This window comes from Uloborus diversus, chromosome 8 (genome assembly GCF_026930045.1).
Source record: "Uloborus diversus isolate 005 chromosome 8, Udiv.v.3.1, whole genome shotgun sequence".
NCBI classification, from domain to species: domain Eukaryota; kingdom Metazoa; phylum Arthropoda; class Arachnida; order Araneae; family Uloboridae; genus Uloborus; species Uloborus diversus.
Genome location: NC_072738.1, coordinates 56,288,628 through 56,311,787, shown reverse-complemented (window position 1 = coordinate 56,311,787; position 23,160 = coordinate 56,288,628). Strand labels below are relative to the sequence as shown.

The 23,160-nt window shown below is 33.9% G+C and overlaps 1 protein-coding gene across 1 annotated transcript in view; it reads right to left on the bottom strand.

Moving 5' to 3' along the window:
- Window positions 1-23,160, bottom strand: part of LOC129227815 (rho GTPase-activating protein 18-like) — a 439,197-nt gene that overhangs the window by 295,186 nt on the left and 120,851 nt on the right. Inside the window, exons 2-3 of the mRNA XM_054862428.1 lie at window positions 6,449-6,608; window positions 3,580-3,639 (exon numbers count right to left, since the gene is read on the bottom strand). Of these exons, the coding sequence (XP_054718403.1) occupies window positions 3,580-3,639; window positions 6,449-6,593 (205 nt within the window). The 5' untranslated portion in view covers window positions 6,594-6,608. The remainder of the gene's footprint in view (window positions 1-3,579; window positions 3,640-6,448; window positions 6,609-23,160) is intronic.

The following is a 23,160-nucleotide window of genomic DNA, read 5'->3' as shown; positions in this document are numbered from 1 at the left end:
AAAGAGAACTACAAAAAAGAACACACGAATATTAAACACGAGACTAAAGAAATATTCATTAAAACTATGTACCTTAAGTAACATAAACTTAATAAAAGTAATCTCTTCTAATAATAAAGCTGAAAGTCTCTCTGTCTGGATCTCTATCTGTCAAGATCTCAGTAACGCTCATAGCACCTAGACCGTTCGACTGATTTTAATGAAATTTGGCATAAAATTAGTTTGTAGCATGGGGTTGTGCACCTCGAAGCGATTTTTCGAAAATTAAAGTTTGTTCTTTTTCAATTCAAATTTTAAGAACATTTTATTGGGTAAATTATAACGTGGAGTAGTAAATTACCAAATTATCATAACGTGGAACCGTAACATGGGCGAGACATTTAACCTAGCAAATTTGGTGAGAAACTCATCATCCATTATTTGTAAATATACAGGCGAATCAAATGACCTTTTAATTTTTTACTACGGGCAAAGCCGTGTAGGTACCGTTAGTATAATTATGAAACGCCTGCTTTATACATAAGAATTGTCGTAAGGTGTAGGAACTGACCTTTTATGACCCCAAAACAAACATCAGTCAACCATGACAGATGTTTGTTTTGGCGTTATACAATTGCGTTATACATCTACCCAAAAGAAAGAGGTGCGGTCCTTCAAATATTTTTTTTCTAGCTACAATTCTGTTATACGTACATATAGTATTATCAATAGGTATAACGAAAAAAGTAACATCAAATAAATTGTTCGCTCAGTCGGAGAAATGGATAATTTAATTTAAAAAAAAGGCTCACCTAAACATTAGGAAGCTTCAATACTTTTCCACACCACCAATGAGAACAGAAAAAAAAAAAAAAAAAATACACACACAACATATTTTAAATGGGGGGAAAAGTTAAACAGTAAAAATCCTTATTTAAAACTTCTGGATAATGAAAATGGAATGTAAAATTAAGCGACTTGGAAATCGGCAAGCAAGTTAAAAATGAAGTCAAATCAATATATAGATGGTAGTCGATAGGAAGGATGTAATAGAAGACGAAAGAATCACCAGAAAAGTGGTAAAAGGTACTTTTGGAAATAGTTTTCGTGACAGAAAGCGACAGAAGTGAGAAGAACCAAACAAGTTACACAAAAAATGGATATATGGAAAAACTGCAAATGAAGAACTACAACGATTAAAGAAAAATGATGAATAAAGCAGAACTTAAAAAATTTCGAACTGAATATATTGTACTATAGTGAGAAAAAGGAAATTTGAGATTGATTAATGAGTTAACATGTTATAGACGACAGTATTTCAAAAAAAGAAAATGCGATTTTATCGCAAGTGCATCAATGCAAGGTTACAAACTGCTCACCGTTCAAAAGAACGATCGTTCGTTTTTTAGGAGAACGAACAGATCCGTTCGTTTCGAGGATTCGTTCTTTTTGACCCGTTCGTTCATGAACAACACAGACAACAAGGTACGCCACTGGTAACATTCACAATACTTTTACAAGATAACAGATATTCGGGATTACGAAGGGGAACTAGCGAAAGACAGGTCCGTGTCTTTCGCTAGTTCCCCTTGCCATGCCCTCAATTTCTGTTTATAAAGGAGTCGTTTCATGGGAGGGTTCAGAGTTTGTTTGCACTTGATCACACAGTGTTGAAAACCTCAGAAACTTATATTCTCTCTACTGTTTGGGATTTTAAGCCGTGATGAAAGTGGCTTAAATTTATGCCTTTTATAGTGTTAAAGGACATCACCTCACACCAAACGAAGAATTTTAATAGCCACAACAAACGTCAAGTTCTCGACAGATTTAGACCATTTTTAAAAAGACTACATGGCTGACTTTTCCCAGAAAATTTCTGCCCTGATGTTGACTTCAAGGCCTTGTTTGTGATGTCCTTGGACGTTTGTCATACACGCGCGGGATTTCAGAAAATCCTCCCAAAAAATTTTAAAGTGCCAAATTAAGTTAGGGGGGAGGAGGCACTCCAAATCGCCTTACATTTAGATGAGGCACTTCGGAAATATTCCCTCAAAGCTTTTTTTTTTTTTTTTTTGAAGCACTTGAACTTATGAATTCATTGACTAGACCGCACATAGATGGTGCATCCAGCACACATGAAGAGGGAGTAAAATATAAAAATGCAACAAAGTAAACTATAAAAATGTAAAATGTAACAGTTAAAAAATGAAAAGGTAGAATCTACAAATGTACAATATAAAATTGAAAAATTGTAAAAATATAAAATTCAAAAGGAGAAAATGCACAAATATAAAATTGAAGTTAATAGGGTCAATCAGTCTATAAGTTCAGTAGTTTTTCTCTGGCCCTTCCAATATCTGTCATACATGTTTCCAGACACTTTTGGGCATTCCATAAGATGCACCGCATCCATAACAGTGTCGCTGCCGCACAATGTACAGTTTGGGGAAGAAAAGATATTGAACCTATAAAAAAAATTTCTCGCAAGGCAATCATGTCCTGTCTCTACACGAAAAGCTGCCACTGCGTATCTTCTAGGTGCGGCTGGTATAGCCATAAGGGATCCCTCCAGCTCTTACTTTTAATGTGAAGAGTCTGGCTGGATCCCCGGAAGTCGAAATTCATTTTTTGTTTAATAAGGAACAGGGTTCCGTGGAATTTTGTAGTATCTTCGTTCCCTTTTTTGTTAGGAAATCAGTCATTTCATTTCCATATATTTCACTGTGAGACGGAGCCCACTGCAAAAAAACTTCTTTTTTCCTAAGGTTTGTAACATACTCGAATTAGCAATTCAATCTTGAACTTTGTGAATCTGCTGACTTTGGAGAGACGACAGCATGAATTGCAGACTTCGAGTAAGACAAAATAACCGCTTTATCAAAGCTCTTACTCCTAGAAATCAATTGTTGTGATGCCAGCCTAATAGCTTCCATCTCCCCATCAAATGCTGTAGTGAAGGGACCAAGGGACGAATAGAATGCAAATAGGGCGGAGAAAATATGTTCCCTCAAAACAGTCATTGATACCCATGAGATGTGGGCCGTTTGCTGTTCTGTCAGAGCCAAATAATCCTCAAATCAAATTCAACAAATTTTGGGAACAATTAGGGACTTTTACAGTGCACTGGCATCGAGGGACGTCTCCTACCCGAAAAGTTTTTAAAACAGCGGAAAAGAATCTTAAGAATGAAATGGGTCCTTTTGCGATTCGAAATTAAAAAGTTATGTTGCCGTTGTTGTATAATTGACTTTCTCCAAACATGAAATGATCTAAAAAATTGAGAAACATCGAGTCAAAAATAAGAATCACGAAGACAGGAAGGAAAAGGAAAACTCATGAAACTTTATCACCTGAACCACCATCTTAATGCTTATTGCACTTAATTACCCATAAACTACCACCAATTACAAAAACGAAGATCTGAACCGACCTCAACGAAAGACTACATGAAAAGCGGAATATTTCAGAAAGCATCCTGTCGAGCCATTCCGAAAAGAGTAATTAATTCAAACTTATTGTGAGTAATTGCTTTCATAAAAACTAACGAAGCATTTATGATGAGCCATTAAAACAAGAGGGTAATTGGTCTGGCGTACTTACCGCAATCCACCAAAGTTTCGAAACCAGCCTCGCGTAACCATTCTTCTTCAGCTTCACCTTCTGAAAAATAAAAAGATCTAAATAAAGTGAAAGTTGTGTGCTTACATAGTATTCTTTTATCTCTCTCTTTTTTTAAAAAAATATCTTAACGAATTTTTGTGTAGAACATTGCAGCATATTTGTCAAGTTATAATGTTGTAAAAATATCGTAATTCTCGCATTTTTTCTTAGTACGTTACTAACACTGCAGAAGAACGCTTTGGTTGCCTGATGTCTGCGACTTGTTTTTCACTAACTTATGGTCTTGGAGTCGAAAAATGACCCGAGTTTTAGTCCATTCTGCTGAGTGTTTAAGAGTCTATTCTGTTGAGTCTTAAGCTGCATAAGAAGCAAAATAATTTATAAAATATCTGTTCCTCAGGGACAGACCAACGTAAATCACATTCGTCTGGTGCATGCAAGGGATCAGGGACTAACAAACTCAAAGTGAGGCCCTAGGCCCACAATAATTTGGAGCCCTCCTAAAGACTCTATAGCGGAATACAGTGGTTCATTTACAGGTTTATGGCCGGTCGGAATGCAATTTTGGAGTCATTCGTGTCTATCTCAGAAGAACTGCGAAATCATTTATCATATGCATTATTAATCTAATTGAGGCCCCTCACAATTTTAACAAGTTAAATCTGCTACTGTCAAAATAAATAAAAATTCTCATTTGAGGAAGTTTATTTTCAATTTACCAAGTCATTATCTTATCATTATTTGAAAAATTTTCGTGCTCTTAGTTTTAATGCTACGCATATTTCTTCAAGTAATTTGGGGCCCCTTACGAAAATGGGGCCCCACGATTACGAGATTATCGCACAGCCCTAGTCGGCCTGTGCGATAATCAGGTCCTGCAAGACCTCGCGCTCTTTTATACTGAAAAATAATTATGCAGTAATACTTTTTTTTATATATAGAATTATGTTGCGATGACTTGATGCGGAATAAAATTCATCATATAAAGCAGTAATAACCTGAACATAGGCAAATATTACGAAAATTTTCTTTTACAAAATAAAATATTACTTTTTTTGTTACCGATAAACACGAAATTATTAAACATTCATTGCTCACATTCATTCCTTAATTCCTTATATTTTTCCTGCGACAATAGAGTGAATTCAAATTTCCACAAATATTTTGGAGAAGAAAAATTGGGTGTTCTCCCCAGAAAAATTTTGAAATTGAAGTTCGAAGCATTTGTGATCGTTACTTGTCATCGATACGTAGTGAAGAGAAGCGAGAAGAGTTAAAGTGGAGAAAGTGAAGACTAATTCATGAAACCAAGACCCCAAGTGATGTGATAAATGTTAAAGCAAATCATTGGAAGAAATCAGGTTTCGTTCGCTTGTTAAACGTGCCAACCATTCGTCGTTGAGTCACGTGACTTGGGGTCTTTGGGTCAGTTTTTGCTAAGCCAATGATTGGACTTGCTATCTCCACATTAAATCCTGCTCTTAGATAGAGGGCAAGTAATAAAAATCAATCGGTCTTCCAATGAAAATTTTCTGATTTTGCTCTTGACTTCACTATACGTTTGATTCTTTTCTGCAAAAGGAAAGCTTGTTATTTTGTTCAAAAATGTTCGTAATAGTCTTTAATTTACACCAACCAACCAGAATTGCACTTGGGGAGAGGGAAAGTGGCGTAGATTCCAGAAAACTTACGCTTTTAAAATAATATAAATTCAATATAAATTTGTTTTAAACCACTTTTCTCTTAATGAATTCATTCCCAAAAAATTTTCTCCAACTACAGCACTGCGACCAACCAAATGAATGAAATTCGGCGCAAAATTCAACCATCGTTCATTATAGAGCGTTCTTGTATTAAACTGGTGTTAGCGCACACTCAGGCGTTTATTTATTTATTTATTTATTTTTTGACGTCCTGCACTCCTATACATATTACATACATACGAGTGTATCATAAACGTATACCCAATAGTTTTAAGTTTTCCCTCATAAATTAGGTTTCATAATAAGACGCCAAAATCAAACCAAAGCAGGGAGAGGGGACCAGCATCACATTCCTTTCTTTTTTTCTTTAATGGAGAGAAAATTTCTGAAACCGTAGAAACTGAACGGAAAGTAGGACAAATTTCACCGAAAAGTTCATTTGTAAATCGGGGAATCTCGGATTGCGAGGCCTCACAGGTACAGGTCAGGTCATTAAAGAGGGTGTAACAAGGGATATCTATTCTGCACCATGCGTGGTAGAGGGAAAATACTAATGCAATGTTTATAAAGCTTTAAGTAATATACAGTGCAGTTTCTAAGTATTTTTCAACAAACGTAAAACAAAGTTAATTTTTATAACCCTATGCTCGTGTTCAGAAAGAACGTGTGACAGGGCAACAAACGTATCAGTTATTGCCTAAAACCATCTAAAAAGTCCCCAAATATGATAAAACCTTGTTTCAGTGCGTAAACTTCATAAGTACATTGCTCAATTAATGAACAGATGATATTTTTACTTTTTAATTTACTTCGTGATAAGATAAATAAATACCTTTGTGCTGAGAATTAAAGTAAGAAATAACAACGTCAAAAAGCACGAATTGCAGATATCAGTTGACACGTGTTTCGGCGTAACAAGGAGCGCCTTTTTCAATGTAAAAGAAATGAGCTTATGGATGAAAGGACAGCCGACAAAGGTCAAAATTAGCTTTTGTCGGATGTCTTTTCTACCATAAGCTCATTTCTTTTGCGTTGAAAAAGGCGTTCCTTGTAACGCCGAAACACATGTCTGCAGTAATCTGCAATTTGTGCTTTTTGACGTTGTAATTTCTTACTTTACTTCGTGTTAGTTGAATTGTACTCACCATCAGGTGTTTTGGATAAATCTTCCTCATCTTCATCTGGCTGCCCAGTGTCATCAAAGCTGCTGAACTCTTTCCAATAATCTTCCAGGGGGACTCCGACACCTCCACTCTCACTTATTCTGCTGAACCTGTCCCGCGAGTCCATTTACTGGTCTTTTGACTGAAATGAGAGAAAAATAAGTGCTAATTAAATAGACTCGTAAGATAAACAGTTATCAATAACTCAGTGATTTTTGATGGGATCGGTTGGCAATTAAAGTAAATTTTCTAGAAGAAAGTTATTCGCCCTAACATACTCTCAACAATTTGGAAAAAAAAAAATTGTTGCAAAAAGGCTCGATGACTTTATAGATAGAAAAATCAGATACACACACTCATATCAAGGGAGGACTGAAATTCGCGGCGGAGTTTCCCGCTGAAATTTCTTGAGTCCCCTCTTTGAAAATAGTCGGGGCAAAAATTTCCTACCCACGGAAGATTCTCCAAGGGGCTTATCAAAAATGATGTCACGTTTTGAAAAGGGAGGGGTTCGGGAAAATGGGACAATGGGAAGGAGATGGTAACAAGAAGTGTGACAACACGTTTTTTTTTCTTTTTTATAAGAATATGTTAATGAAAAATAGAGTGACATGAGACCAAGGGGAGGGAGCAAGATGAAGTGAGACACTTTGTGATAAAAGGGGCGAAGCAGTGGCGTAGCTAGTGTGGGAGGGATGGGCGGTCCGCCCTGGAAGGCACTATTTCGAGGGCGGCAGCTTGACACATTTGATTGAAAAAATAACTCGTTTCCACATTAAGCAAGTTACGTTTTCTGCCTAAAGTAACGTTTTTTGCATGTCATTTTCAAAACCTTTCTAAGGAAGAGCCATCTGACTTTCCAGTCTTTGATAAGATTTGGTCAGCGCTTAACACCCCGAAAAATATCCTTGCGTTTTTGAAACTTCAGTATCGGAAAATTTCCAAAGCGAGTCCGCGAATTTTTCCCTTTCTGTTAGCGTCACCAAGGACAGCCTAAAATTGTTTTCAATTTAAAAAATCTTTGGGATTAAGCCTGTTTTCCTCATGCCTAAAAGAGTGGCAAATTGAGGAACCGCCCTGGGCGGCAGAATTTGTAGTTATGCCGCTGGGGCGAAAGGGGAACATAATTGGTGATAAAATTGATGGTGTCTTTCTTCTCCTTTTGGTGAATCGAAAATTTTCACTGCACAAATTTATCCATTCTTGGTTTATTCCGATTTCCCATGCGGTAAAATCCGTACCGCTTTGCATGTTAAATATAAAATTCCACTATTATTACATACGTACTTAGCTTTATTTATTTAATCATTCTGTGTGATTTTTTGTTCTACGAAATGCATACTCCGCAGAAGCGACAGAGTATGCCTGAGATCATATGGCTTTGGCTATAGACCGTCCTCAAGGGATGAGGGGGAACACAGAACAGTTCTACGAGTAACCGCTTACGTCAGAAGATTTATTTATAATTGTCGACATGACGATAAAAAAGTTGGTTCTTTAAACGCTGATGAAATTAATGAAGCTGAAAATTATTGGATTTTGACTGCTCAAGAACATGCTTTCTTTTCAGAAATAAAACGCATTAATTAAGGGAGAAGAGTTAGAAAACAATTCGAAAATTAAATGCTTTAACCCGTTTTTGGATGAGAATAAAATAATAAGATTAGGAGGAAGGTTACAATTTTCCAATTTAACAGAAGAAGAAAAACATCCCATTTTGTTATCAAATAACAATGAAATTACAAAGCTATTAATCCATGAAAATCACGAAAAAGTTGCTCATGGTGGTTTATCTGCAACTCTAACGAACTTAAGACAGCGATTCTGGATACTAAAGACGACAAAGGTTACGAAAAGTATCATTAAGAAGTGTTTAATTTGTAGAAAACATCGTGCAAAACCAATTTGTGAAGTTACTGCTCTTTTACCAGCAGATCGTATCATGAACACCAGCGCTTTCGAAGTTTCAGCAGTAGATTTTGCAGGACCAATTTATATAAAAGATAAACACGCAACACAAAAGGCTTACATTTGCTTGTTTACTAACGCTACAAGCCGGGCAGTACATCTCGAACTGGTATTGAATCTCAGCACAGAGACTTTTATTTTGGCTTTTAAGCGATTCATTAACCGGGTTTCGGCACCATTTTTCTTGTAAATAGTAGGATTCAAATAAGTTAGAATCCACTCTGAGGTAAGTAAAGTTAAAATTTATTTACATTGAAAAGGATTAGTAAAAATTAGGCTTGCGCCTTCAAAACACAACTGAAACTAGCACATTTCGACCGATGCAATCTGTTTTTATCCTTTGCCGTTGCCAATTTCATTTTACAATATTTTACAGCAACGGCGCCCTCTTCTGAATTAATCTAACCGTGACAACTCCTGACCGAATACCGGGATAGCATTTATGGCATTTTTTTGACCGCTAATCGGGAGAATGGACAAATCGGCTGCCCATCATGTGTAAACTGTGTAAGTGTGTAGAAAATAAATTAGTTTGTGTGTTGTGAATGTGGTCAGTTCAACTCTCTCCTAAAACTATGATGATTTGTGACAAGTATGAATAAAAAGAAGTGGGGAAGTACCTTTTTATCATTTCACGAAATGCATCTGTTTATTACTGCTTTATTGAATCTTCATCGGAGTGCGTTCGGATTTTTGAAGTTCTACTCGTATGTAATTATGTATTTCACGAAATGCGTCTTTTTCTGAGGGGCCTTTCATTAATTACGTAAGGATGATATTGGGCATTTTTGACCCCCTTCCCCATGTAAAGGTACGTAAGATTTTTCAAACCCCTCCCCCCTATCTTACGTAAGATTCCATTTCGTTTTCCAAAATAATTAAGTAATGAATCTTACACCACTGGAATTGCTATTAAATTTGCTATTATTAATGTTTCTAAAAACCTTTTTGTGCAAAAAAATATTTACTAAAAGGAACCTAGACTGAATGTTTTTTTCGAAAACATTTTTTTCTATATGATGCGACACTAATTAAAAAAAAGACATGCCATACACAGTGCGACTCTTTTATTATATTTTACAGTATTCATTCTTTAAAAAACAAGTAAAAAAAAGCTCAGCCTTTAGACTTTTTTTACCTTCCAGAAGCAAATGAAATATGATTCCAGCGAAACCACTTGACCACGCGATTTCTAATATAAAATATCGACTAGGGAAATATTACGTAAGAATGGGTCTGACTTCTCCCCCTCCCCAAGTAAGGGTATGTAGAGATTTTTCCAACCCCCCTTCCCTTGAGACCCTTACGTAATTAATGAATGGCCCCTTAGCAATGTCGAACAACTGATTAAAACTTCATAGGAATGCGTTCGGATTATTCACGTTCTACCCGTTTGTATATAATTATTTATTTCACGAAATGCACCTGTTTCTTTACAATGTCGAACAGTTTATCAAAACTTCAAAAAAGTGAGTTTGGATTTTCGACATTTCGGAATTTTAACGTTCAACTGTATTTTTGAAAACCAACAAAAAGCTCATTGGCTAACTTACCATTTGATGGTATTTTACTAAGATGTTTGCATTGTGGTAGAATAAATGACTAAAAACAATATTTCAGTAGAATAAAGCTCTGATACAGTGAAACCTGTGTAAGTTGACCACTCGCGGTGCACTACTTTAGTGGTGCAACTTAAACAGGTGGTCAACTTACAAGGATGGTCAACTTTACAGGTTTTACTGTATCTATTTTTTTCTGCTTTTTGACCATTAGATTTCTTCAAGTATACGGTAAGCTCCAATGCCTCCCCAGAGTGAAAAAAGGTGAATAGCCCTGGCCTAGAGCACTTCAAAACTGATAAAGATTCCAAAACTGTGGAGTCCTTATCTCAGACAGTCATTGGAAACCTCACATATTGAATAGCAACAAAGTGCACTTTTTTCATCAGGTATTGAAAAACACGTGTTCGGGAAAATGCATATCTAATCGATACATACATTTATGACATTTTTTTTCAAGTGTGCAAGTCACTTTTCTAGGTCGCATTGGCCAAACGCAACAACATAAGCATGTGATAGCAATCCAATATTGGAAATCCGTTTCAGGTTTTCAAAAATAAAACAATCGTACAGAAGATAACGTATTTATAAAAGTAATATGTTATCGTGCAAAACATAACATCTTAAGTGTTGAGTGAGAGCCGCAGGTATTTCACGCGGACTTTGAACTTTTTATCTGTTTGGAATTTCACGGATAATCCATTCAACAGAAAATAACAAATCCGTAAAAAATAAATGATAATTTATTAATTATTACTAGCTCTTCATATTTTTTCTTTTAAATAGTCCTTCACTATTCTTTTATGTGAGTTATATGGATGGAGTTTAAGGAAAACTAGCGAAAACGGTTCAGGGTTATGCTCCTTTTAAGAGAAAAGGTGTTAATACTAAAATTTGACACATGTGGTTCTCCAAGGATGTGAAAGATCTTAATTATAGGAAAGCTGCTTCTCATCGGTTTAAAGAAACTGGTCAGTTTGCAGATAGTCTTCAATATTGTAAGGCAAGACTGTTAAAAAAATGTGTCCAAGTCTGGACAAAATAAAAGGTTTTTTTTTCTTTTCTTTTTGCACTCAACGCAGAAAGGTGACAATCGAAGGCATTGACGAATTCTTAAAAAAACAAAAATAACGAGTGTCTTTACTACTTAATACTAGTTAGAAACAAATTGTCTAAGATTTTTCAAGATTGGTTCTTGTGTTCCTTTTACTAGGTTCTTCTGATACCAAACAGCGTCAGTGGATTTTAGCAATGTCTAACATTTTCATATTTGTTTAATTTACAGTGATTTATCTTTCTTATAGTAGTTCCACATCACTGGACAATACTTGCTCATAGTCTAACTTCGAAATAATGCAGTTTTAGTTATGAAAACTGGTCGTACGAAATTGTAACAAATATTGCACAAAGTTGTAGGTTCGAAATAATGCAGTTTGAGTTATGCAAACTGGTCTCACAAAGTTGTAACAAATGATGCACAAAGTTGTAGCAAGTTGTTGTTGTTCGAAATAATGCAGTTTCACGTATGAAAACTGGTCGCACAAAGTAGTAATAAATAATGCACAAAGTTGTAATAAGTTGTTGCTGTTGTTCGAAATAAGGCAGTTCTAGGTATGAAAACTGGTCGCACGAAGTTGTAACAAATGTTGCACAAGTTTGTTGTTTGAAATAAAGCAGTTTCAGGTATGAACACTGGTCGCACAAAGTTGAAACAAGTTTTTCTCATTTTAAGATAATATTGACATAAAACTTAAACAAAAGAAATTATGAAATCACCGCTTCGGGTTATTAACCTTCGATACCATAGAAATGCTATATTAGCCTCACCTGGGCTTTAAAATTACGTAGACATGGTTGCTTCACACGAGATTCTCACGACAACAATGCGTAACACCGCATGTTCATTCATATTTTTTGTTGCAGGCTTAAAAACATACAATACAACCTCGTTTATCCGAGCTAACCAGGACCAAAGGCAATCCGAATAAACGGAAATTTGGATTATCCCGCACATCTTTACTAATAATAAAGCTGAATGTCTCTCTGGAGCTCTGTCTGGATATGTCAGGATCCCTGTGGCGCACATAGCGCCTAGACCTCTCGGCCGATTTTCATGAAATTTGGTGCAGAATTAGTTTATAGCATGGGGGTGTGCACCTCGAAGCGATTTTTCGAAAATTCCATTTTGTTCTTTTTCTATTCCAATTTTAAGAAAATTTTACCGAGCAAATTATCACAATGTAAACCAGTAAATTACAAAATTATCATAACGTGGAACCCTAACAGGGGCAAATGAACAAAGCAAATTGGCGAGAAATTTATCATCCAGTATTTGTAAATATACAGGCGAACCAAATTACCTTTTAATTTTCTGCTACGGGCAAAGCCGTGCGGGTACTACTAGTTCTTAAATAAAGGAACATATTTTCCCAAGCCGTAATTTTCGCGAAAATGAATGTACTAAAAAAAAGTAAGATACTAAAAATTTTTTTTTAGTATCAGTGATTTTGCGAAGTTTATATAAACAGAACTGAAAGTTGATAATACATATATAACGTTTGAATATTTTGCTATGCTTAAAACTTTCGCGATTATGACGGGCTCGCGAAAATTAAGTCTCTCAAAAATAAGTGATTTTGCAGTTCGAAGACATCTTTTATTTCAGCAAAAAGGAATGCTTGGTAACAAAATTACAAAATATTGTTCCTCACAAATACTTTATCATTTATAAAGCAGCTGTAGCGGTACGCCATGTTGTTTGTTAAATAACTATAATGGACAATCTATGCGGGAGTTGTAAATTTAATCAAAATAAAAAGTGAATACTTAGCTAATTTATAGTTTCGCTCTTGCTATCACAAATTAAAATTATTATTTAAGCGCAAATACATTTTTTTAACTCTGAAAATTTGATCCGCATGAACGAGGTTAACGGTACTTGCATCACTCTCTACAGATAGTACTGCACTGGAAAAAAAATTGTAGCAATTTTGTGTCTCTAAAGCCCTAAGACAATAAGAGTAGTTGTGGCACACAGTTGGGTTGTTGGCATAAAGTTAGCGCACTTGACAGAATGTTATGATTATATAGTTTTCCCCGACTTTGTTCCAAGCTTGTTTTTAGTTGGATGTAAACCCCGATTTAACAGTTGTCAAGGGACTGGAAAAAGATATCGTTAAATCAAGGATATCGTTCAACCGAGGAGCAAAGACATTCAATGTATTCAAATCCGGAGTAGTGAAAGGTAGGGGAAGCTGCTGTACCCCCGGACAAAATTTACTTTTCAATTTTTGCTGGTCTCTGGGAATGGATAATCGATCGTAATTTTTTTTTTTTTTTTTGGAAAAAAATCTACACCTTATCATCTAATTTGTCAATTTTTGTCAGGTGAAAATCTCAAAGCTTTCATCTTCAAAAACAATTTTCTAAAATCCATGCATTTTGTCCGTGAGTACAACACCCCGTTCACCCCGCAGACAGGTGCCTTTGTACCCACGGACATATAAATAAAAATAATATACAAATAGGTCTGAGGAACTCAATTACACTCAATACATTTTCATAAGCCATTTTATATTGAAATACTTTAAACATCCATTTGAAATAACATTAAATAAATTACTCAACAGAAATTAAACTTTGAAAATGAATCGAAGGTTTTTTACCTTTTTTAAATATTTCTTAATTTTTAGCATTTCAGTGAACTCTTTAAAAAAGTAATCACTCTTAAGAGAGTTTATGATGTTATGAATAATTAATATGTTTTAAAACAAAAAAAAAAATGACTAGATTCATGATAATATGGCTCTCTATGTACCTACATAATAACTTCAATTTATATGCAAATTGAAACCTTCAACCAAAATTAACCCATTGCAAAAAAAATCAGTTTAGATTAAACCAACAAAAATCTAGAAAAGTCGACTTCAAATGAAAACAGGTGGGATTGACGGTCTGTAGATCCTACAACAGGTAGGAGTTACTTCAACAGTATTTCAAGCCCTACTTCAAATTCATCATCATTGTTGAAAGCAAATTTAGGACATTGATGAAAAGGCACCAGTTTGAGGTACTTCACATTGTAAGAAGACTCAGGTGTGACCGAAGGAGACTAAAAGTTGCCGTCCGTGGGTACATATGGTTATGTGGCCTTGGGTACAAAGGTACGCCATTTTGGTTTTGCAAGTCAATCCCATCGACAGGACCACTGTTTTACAACATTAAAAATCAGAAACAAAACCTTCAAAATATAGGGAATCATGATACCTACAACAGAAATGAATAATACAATCCACGACGGACGAAAAAAAAAAGAATTTTCCAATGTTTTTTTTATACTTAGATCCTACTAAAAACGAAAAAATGTGATAGAATCTCAAATGTTCGTTTGATGGCGCTGAAACTTCCTGTGGTACTGGAAAGGGCTGTGACACACACACACTGAACCTCAATTCGGATCTCTCTCGACGATACCTGTAATTTCCCGACCAACGTCCGTAGGTACAACCGTCCGTGGGTATAGCAGCTATCATTTAATTGAGGAAATCGTTAAATCGCGTACCGTTAAATCAAAATTATGTATCACGATTTATTTTCCTCCTTTTTTACTGCTTCACTTTAAGAATAAATTATCATATAAAATATTCTAAGAAGTGAAGATTAAATTATTTTATTCAGCGTGAAAAACAGACACGTGCACAGGGGCACCTCGAACTTCAGTTTTTAGGAATGTAGAAATTCTCAATTTACCGAATGAAAATCCAAATTTCGCCGAATGATAGTTTTGCTGAGCAGAACTCCACAACTTGCCAAATGATGCTAATTTTATATAATCGTGAGAGAAAATTTGCCGAATAAGGATATTTTTGGAAAGTCACAGTGACCTCTCATCGGAGTACTCCTGCACGTGCATGAATATTTTAAGCACAAGAAAACTTTTCACCCATGCCGTCACCAACCAAAACTGTCAAACACATCAAAGCTTTTAGGCAGAGTTATTGATTCACAGAGGTAAAGGAACTCATACTTACAATCGATATCTTTCGAAGCCTTACTAACGGCAAATTAACCGCAGATCGTTCGGTAACAGACACGTGAATGTAAAGGTGTATATTTTTCGAACAAAAGCATTCATGGCTGAATGCACGCAGACACTATCCCTGACACACGACAGCGTATGCTTATCGCACTTTTCACAACCACTTATCGCAAACAAAACGATTATCTGTCACCACGGAGCATGAGCCTTCGAATCCTTAATCAAAGCTGTTGCGACTGAAATCGAGAAAGCAGCTGCCGGGAAACCAAAAAAGGCAGATGTGGTAATGCAAATTTTAAGGAAATTCTTGCACATTTTAAGTTTAAGAAAATCGGAGGAAATAAGGTTAAGGGAGGCTGTGGACAGTTGTAATTTTTGGTTTTTCAGTCGATTTTTCATGAACTTTTTGCATCAGCTTTTCTCAACCGAGGAGAGGTTCATGTAACCTCCCAAACATTTCCATATTCGGCAAAATATGTCAGAGGATCCGGAACAATTACTATCATTCGGTAAAATTTGGATCTCCATTAGGCAAATTATCGAAATTCGACAAAATTTGGGGTTTTATTTGGCAAAATGAAAATTTTCGCACTCCTAAAAATTTAAGCTCTGTTCTCAACCGCTCCTCGCCAAAACATTTGATTGGTCTCCGGATATTCTTTACCTGTCTGCATTTTAAAAAAAATCTCCTTTTTCAAAATAAATAATAAAAATTCTAATAACATTAAAATTAAGTAAATAAAGAAACAAAAACAAAGCATTTTTCACGATATTTTTTACGTAAACACTAGGGTAACGTTTTCGTAATCTTCTGTGATTTTTCTCAAAATTTCATTTAAATTAAATAACTGAGTGGCGCAGAAAACAGCCCATGGGGACCATAATACCTACTGCACCCATCTTAGTTTACCAGACCAAGAGCTTTATGGGCGAAACAGCTGTTCCTGTTAGGTGGTCAACCGAACACGGAACCCTCAGGATTTAGTTCCCAAGCCCGCTTGGTACTCATTTTATCAGATACCACTAAAGGTATTTCAATAGCTTCAGTGGTACTCGATAAAATGAGTACCCTGTATGCGTGAGTCGATATTGCATGAAATGAATGCGTGAGTTGATAATATTTGGGAATACGCCTCAAAAATTTAGTAAAGTGTATTTTTATGCTTTGAGTTTCAAAAAATTAGCGTCGTGGAAAACGGGAGAGAAAAGCAATGAGTGTTTTTAAAATTACTACTAATTAGCGAACCACAATTTTAACCTCTTATTATTTTTTCCGTAAACGTTTTTTATTTATTTTTAAATTAACTTTTTCAAAAATATTTGCAACTTTTACAACTAACTTAAAATTATAAATATTAAAAATGGCTTTTTTTTGGGGGGAGGGGGGGATTTGTAAGTGGCTTAAGGTCACAACGTTACAACACTTAGATCAAATATTATTATCGATAAGATTCATGATTGAACAGATTTGTTCTCTTTACAGATGCAAGTCTCAAAAAAGTTTTGTGTGAAAAGACAATTTCACCAGGGTTACGGAGCTGGAAGAAAAATTACAGACTCCGACTCCTAGTATATTTAAGTCTCCAACTCAGACTTCTTTACCACAAAATTCATCCGACTCCCCGACCCTACCTCTCACTCCGCAGTCAAGGCAGAGCTGCAAACTCGAAAAAAAAAAAAAAAAAAAAAAAAACAGACTCCAACTCATGAAATTTTAAAGCCTACGACTTCTCTACCTCAAAATCAGTCCGATTCAACGACCCAGTTTTTTACTCCGTAGTCAAGGCAGAGCTGCAGACTCGAAGATAAAAAAACAGATTCCGACTCCTGCAATTGATTGAACCTCCGACAGTAGGATTGATTGAACCTCCAACTCCTATATTCCAAAATTGATCCGATTTCGTCGCCCTCTTTTTATATTTTTTTATTTAATATGCCATCCCTTTGTACATATTAAACAGTGTTACATTTAACAAATTATGGAATGACGTATGTGAAAATTTACAAACAACCCACATGGATAAGATTCAATTTTGATATGTACAGAAGGAAATAGTTTTGCTCAAAAAGAAAAAAAAAATTACATATTTATATAGAAATAAAAATACAAGTACTTATATAAATGTGATAAGAAAACTAAATAAATAAATAAAATAAAAAATAAAAAAAATATATTAAAAGGAAAAAATGTTCAATTTCTGTCTCTTAACTACTTGTAAAATGCTTAATGCCAAAATAAAAAAATAAATAATAATGACAAAGGTGCAGTTAAAAGTATTGAATTTTTTTTTAAAAAAAGTCAAACGGTAATTTTCATTTTTGCTGCAGGAAACGAATAACGTTTTTCAACAATGAAACTCGCACCACGGCATGATAATTTGATAATGTGGTTTAGTAATGTTTAACATGCAGGGAAAGGCTTTATAGTGACAACGCTGAACTCGATCCGGCAACTTAATTGTTTTACTGGTACGACTGTCATTTCAGGGGAATGAAGGAGCGAAAAAGTGGTCAACTATGAACGATATTTACTGGAGTTTAGGGTTAATCCGCTGGAGTTAGGGTTAAAATTTCAAATATTAAAATATTACCAAACAGACAAAGGCTTCGTTAAAATGTAGAAGATAAACAATTTTCGTCCGTCATACCTTGGCGGGCGACTTTCTAGTTTAATATAGTTTCACACATCTGGAACGTGTAACATAATTTTTTTTTCAACCGAAGTTAAGCTATTACTCAGGTACAAGACAGTAAAAGCACAGAATTAGCAAATTTTCCAGCATTAGCCCCTATCTTACTAACAAAAATTCACAACTGCTTGAAATTACTGATAACGAAATCATTGTCGAGCAATTTGAAATCGAAAATAAACCATATCTTACAATCGTGTTAGCATGATGATATGTCCGCAATCATAACAGATCATTCATGAAAAGAGATATTTTGATGTATTGAGTAAATTTAAGATAAAAAAGTGATTTGATAATGCATTTTCAAAATATGAATATCCAGAGATCGTAATGACAACGATACATACGCAACATTCACTGATTAGCTCAGTTTTCTTGACAATTTCATTAGCCGTTTCGATTTGACTTTCATTTCAAAAAACAATTCAACGTATTTCGCAAAAAAAAAAAAGCAATGTGCGTAACAGGAATTTTCCCAATACAGTAGTTTTACTATGGTGGGGCAGAAGGGTAATCCGCCCCGGAGGACACCCTTTTCGGGTGTTACACCTAAAATTGACTCAAGAGTTTATGACAAATACTTCATTTCTGAAAGTATATCTTTTTCCCCTTATTATATTTAATCGATCAAATTTTAACGAGCGTCAAATTCCAAAGCTTTATTGTAGTATGTGGAGAATAAAAAACACGTTTGACCAAAAAAAAAAAAAGACTTAAAAAATGAATTGCAGTAATTCCCTCAGCTATTTAAAAAAAAAAAAAAACACTATTTGCACACATTTTTTAGTTCTTAAGCGATGTGATCACGTTTAAATTGCATAAAGCCGTGAATGTTTCTCGTAGAAATAAGTGTGCAGTATTTTAACTGATAGTTATTCAAATAGTGTTGTGTGTTTTTAGAATTATCGTTTTTCAGCCTACTTTTCCGTAAATGTGAAAAAAAAGGGAAAACGCATGCAAAAAAAGTCAAATAATTAATTTCATATCGAAAATATGAAAATTGGAAAGTAGGGTTTTGGGAAGGGGAACGGGGAATGCGTGTTAATGGTTTGTCCATCCCCCCTCCCCCTCCCCTATTTTCTGTAATAACTTTTGAATGAATAGTCCGATTCGAACAACTTTTGTTTTCGTTCATAAGATCTCAACGAGGATATCTCTTTCCCATATTTTACTTTTCGATTTAAACAGTTCAAACTAAACTTAATTTTACAGCCTACTGGGAAACTTAAGATTAATAAACCAATATAGATTGTACTTAAAGGCGGATTTGCTTTGAACCAACTTTGTTGGAAAAAGCTCTCACTAAAGAATCAGTAGGTGATTTTCAAATGCACTGACACAGTAGAGTCAACACAATTTGATAATTTTTGTTGTTATAAAAATTAAAACTTTCTTAGGTTCAGATTCCTTTAAAATTTATAGCTTTCTAATCAGGTGATTATTTGAGTTAATTTGCTTAGATTTTAGAAATTCCAAAAAACTTCTTGGCAAGTCACCGTTTTTCTCATGAGTGTTACCTTTATAAAACAGTCTGTAATTTCTTTTTGAAAAATAAATTATGTAGCAAATCTTGATTAAACTATCTTAAATACTCAGTAATAAGTCAAAATGGTATAAATATTTGTTTATTTAAGAAATTTTAAGTATTTGTATAACTGTTTTTCTCATGAGTGTTACTTTGTTTCCTAAATATTATATAAAGTTTACGATAAAAGCAAATTAAATTCAACATTGAATGTTTTCATTTGCAATTACCATGAATAGTTAAAAAAATTTCAACATTGAAACCAATTTTTAAAGGTTAAAGAAAAAGTTTATTAATACAAATGCTGAATTTTAGCTATAGTAACGCTCATGAGAGACGGTAACAACTCATTAGAGATGGACTCATGAAATAATTTATTGTAGAGTTTTAGCTTTAATTCCTTTAAACTATGTAGCTATTTTAATACCCTACCTTAAGAGTTAGAGTTTTCCTAAACAAAGAAAACACAAATTTCATTTTTGCAAAAACATTAGCTTTGCGTCAATGTTTACTCTTCAGTTTTTAATAAATGTGAATTTATTACATCTGCAAAAAAATATGTCTCTTTGATAAAGGTATGAGTCAAAGGTAACACAATATACATAACTATGGACCTACTCATTATTTGGGTCTCTATTATCATGAGTGCTACTCCCATCTCATGACTGCTACCTGTTCCAAGTGAAACTCATGAGATTTATAGAAAAATTCTTCGCTGGAATAAATTCTATCGGTGTTTCTGAAAATTTAATTAGTTCTCTTGTTTCCATAACAAAAAATACATTACTTCTATACTTAAAAAAAAATATTACAAAATAAATGGGTAACACTCATGAGAGATTTAATTCCCTGAGGTAGCACTCATGAGAGATTTAATTCCCTGGGGTAACACTCGAGTTGCACTTAAGGACACACACTGCAGTGGAATTTTAAAATGTTAGATGAGCAGTTCAGGAAAATCAATTTCATTTGTGTTAAACTAACAAATATTACTTCCTTTTTTAATGCACGAAAAATAAAAATGCTGCTTTATAGCGTGCAAAAAAGATAAAGTTTATGCGAAGTTTTTAATCAGGACAAGGAAATTTCAATTACAAGATAACTAAAGCAATAGAAAAGGCTTATAAATTTACAACCATAAAAAAAGGCACTGAATGCAATGAATATAATGTAAAACAATGCCTCAACTACATGCTTTTGCAATGCCAAGAAAATAATTTTACCATTAAATTGAACGGAAACAGTCAGGACACCAAGCTGTCAATCGTTTTGAAAATCATCCATGTATAGATTTTTTTTTTTTTTTTTTGACATAGCTATTTTAGGGGGGGGGGGGGGTCTCTATTTTTTGAACAACTCCAAACTATTAATGTTAATGACAACATGAAAAATTATTTTTTGGCAAAAAAAAAGGAGAAGAAAGAAAAACATTGCAGATTCTGAATACATTCTCTTTTTATGGTTTCAAGAAGCAGAAAAAAGCCAGTTCATGTTTCTATGTGACAACTTCTTTGTTTTAGCTGGTGTTGTAATTTTCTCGCTGTTTTCTTCAAGTGAAACATATTTTAAATTAACTAATAAGCCAAATTTAGTTATTGCAAACCATTATACGAATATTCAAGTAAGTTTATGACAATGTTTAAATTTTTAATTAAACTAAGAATTCTTTATTTCTCACAATTAGTTCTAAGGTAGGTGACGGGATACTTGTGATAACAACATGTAGGGGCACATGTGCACAGTTCCCATATTCTCTCGGTAACATAAATATTAGTGTGGGGTGTGAAAAATGCTGTAAAGATTTATAATTTCTATTTTGCTACAGTTTGTAAATTTATATCACATTATTATTAACTATTATTATTACATTATTTTAAATTAATTACCTGCTTATTTCATTATTTTTATTTATTTATTCATTTATTTAGTTATTTATTTTATTTATTTGTTTATTTTTATTTTTTTATTTATTTTTTTATTTATTTTTTTTTTTTTGTAATTTTTTTTGTTTTTTAATAGTTGGCTAACAATTCATTGTTTTATAATATTTACAAGAAAAAATATTTTCCTTTAACTAAAAACTAAAGGGCATACTAATTTTAAATCTCATCAACATATTCTGTATGAAGCTAAAACGCACGAAATAACAAGAATAAACTTTACATAATAAAATATTCTTTGTGTTGATTATAAGTTATTTTCCTGTCGATCCTGTGATTAGAATATGCAACGAAAATTCAAAATTTGATAGTGAAAAGAGCTATATAATTTGGAATATATACATATATATATATATATATATATATATATATATATATATATATATATATATATATATATATATATATATATATATATATATTTTTTTTTTTTTTGACAGTTACTGTACAATTTAAACTGACACAAACAACTGATAATTTGATTGCAAACCCTTTAGTGTAATTGGTATATGCGAATATGTTTCATATTGAAAAGTTTTTCGTTGAAATATGATGCCTGTCCTACGTTTTTCAATCGTGTTCATATGTACCGGGCACATGTGAACAATTGAAGATATTTTTTTCAATTCCATAAAGTAACGAAATTATTTTTTAAAAAATCTGCAAAATTCCAGGGCACGAAGAAAAGACTGTTTAATCATGGAGACACTTTTGCTCTAAAAAATTGATATTTTTTGAGACATTAAGAAATGAAAATAAGTGTTCACATGGCCTCCCTTTCCTTTGTACAGGGTGTTCCGATTTAACCTGCAAGATCTCTATTTTCGCAACGGTAGTCCTAGATGCATACTTCCACGTGCAAAATTGTTCAAAATCAGATGCGGAGTTAAGATACTGCAAGTTTGAAGCAATAAAAAAATGAGTCAAAAAAATGTAACTTTTTATACGGGCCCCAGGTCCCCTAAATTAAATTTAGAAAAATAATCTCCATTGAAAACTGTTATTAACACAAAAAAACTTGACACTTGTGCGACCAAAACTGAAGGAGATATTCCACTTCAAATTTTTTAGGGACCATACGGAATTATAAAATTGGAACTTATTGCGCTTTCAGAATAATAATAGGTTGTCAAAGTAAAAAAAAAAAAAACAAAAAAAACAAGGTATTTATATTTTTCATTGCTCTTCGAAAATTCATGCAAATGTTATGCCGTGATACGCAAAAAGACACAGCAAAAGTTTGAACAAATTGAAAAACCACACTCTGCACACATAATTTTAAACACTTGTTAACTGCTATATTTCCCCCAAAAGGTATTATTGACGGCAAGTGTAAAGTGGTGTAAGTCACAAAAAAGCTGCGTTTCATAGCTCGGTGAAAATTGTTCGTACAAATTTCAAACTTTTTGTGTTAGAGTTGTTTTTTAATGGAAAACCTTTTCCTAAATATTAAGGAACCTGGGACCCGCATAAAAAGTTATATTTTGTACTTTTTTTACTCATTTTTATTTTTACTTCAAATTTTTAATATCTTAAATCTGCATCTGATTTTGAACATTTTTGCAAGTGGAAGTATGCATCTAGGAATAACGGTTGCGAAAAAACTGGTCTTTCAGGTTAAAACGGAACACCCTGTATACAGGGTGGTTCAAAAAATATGAATTAATTTTAAAGGGATATAAAACAAAAACAATTCAACTTACAAAAACTATGTTTATATTGTTCGATACAGTAGACAATTTAGTTTTTTACACTACGTTTTGAAGATGACATCAGTAAGATGGCGGCCGTCAGCCGCGATGCATTCTTGGAAAATCTGTGAGAAGCCCCTTTGCGTGATAATAACAGAACGGCGATACAAAATAAAAATTTAAAAAAAGTTCTAACAGCAAACTCATAATGCTCTCCCGTCTGAACCACGGTTTCAAATGAAAACAGATTCTCCCATTGCCACAACCATCCCCTCCCCTTTTC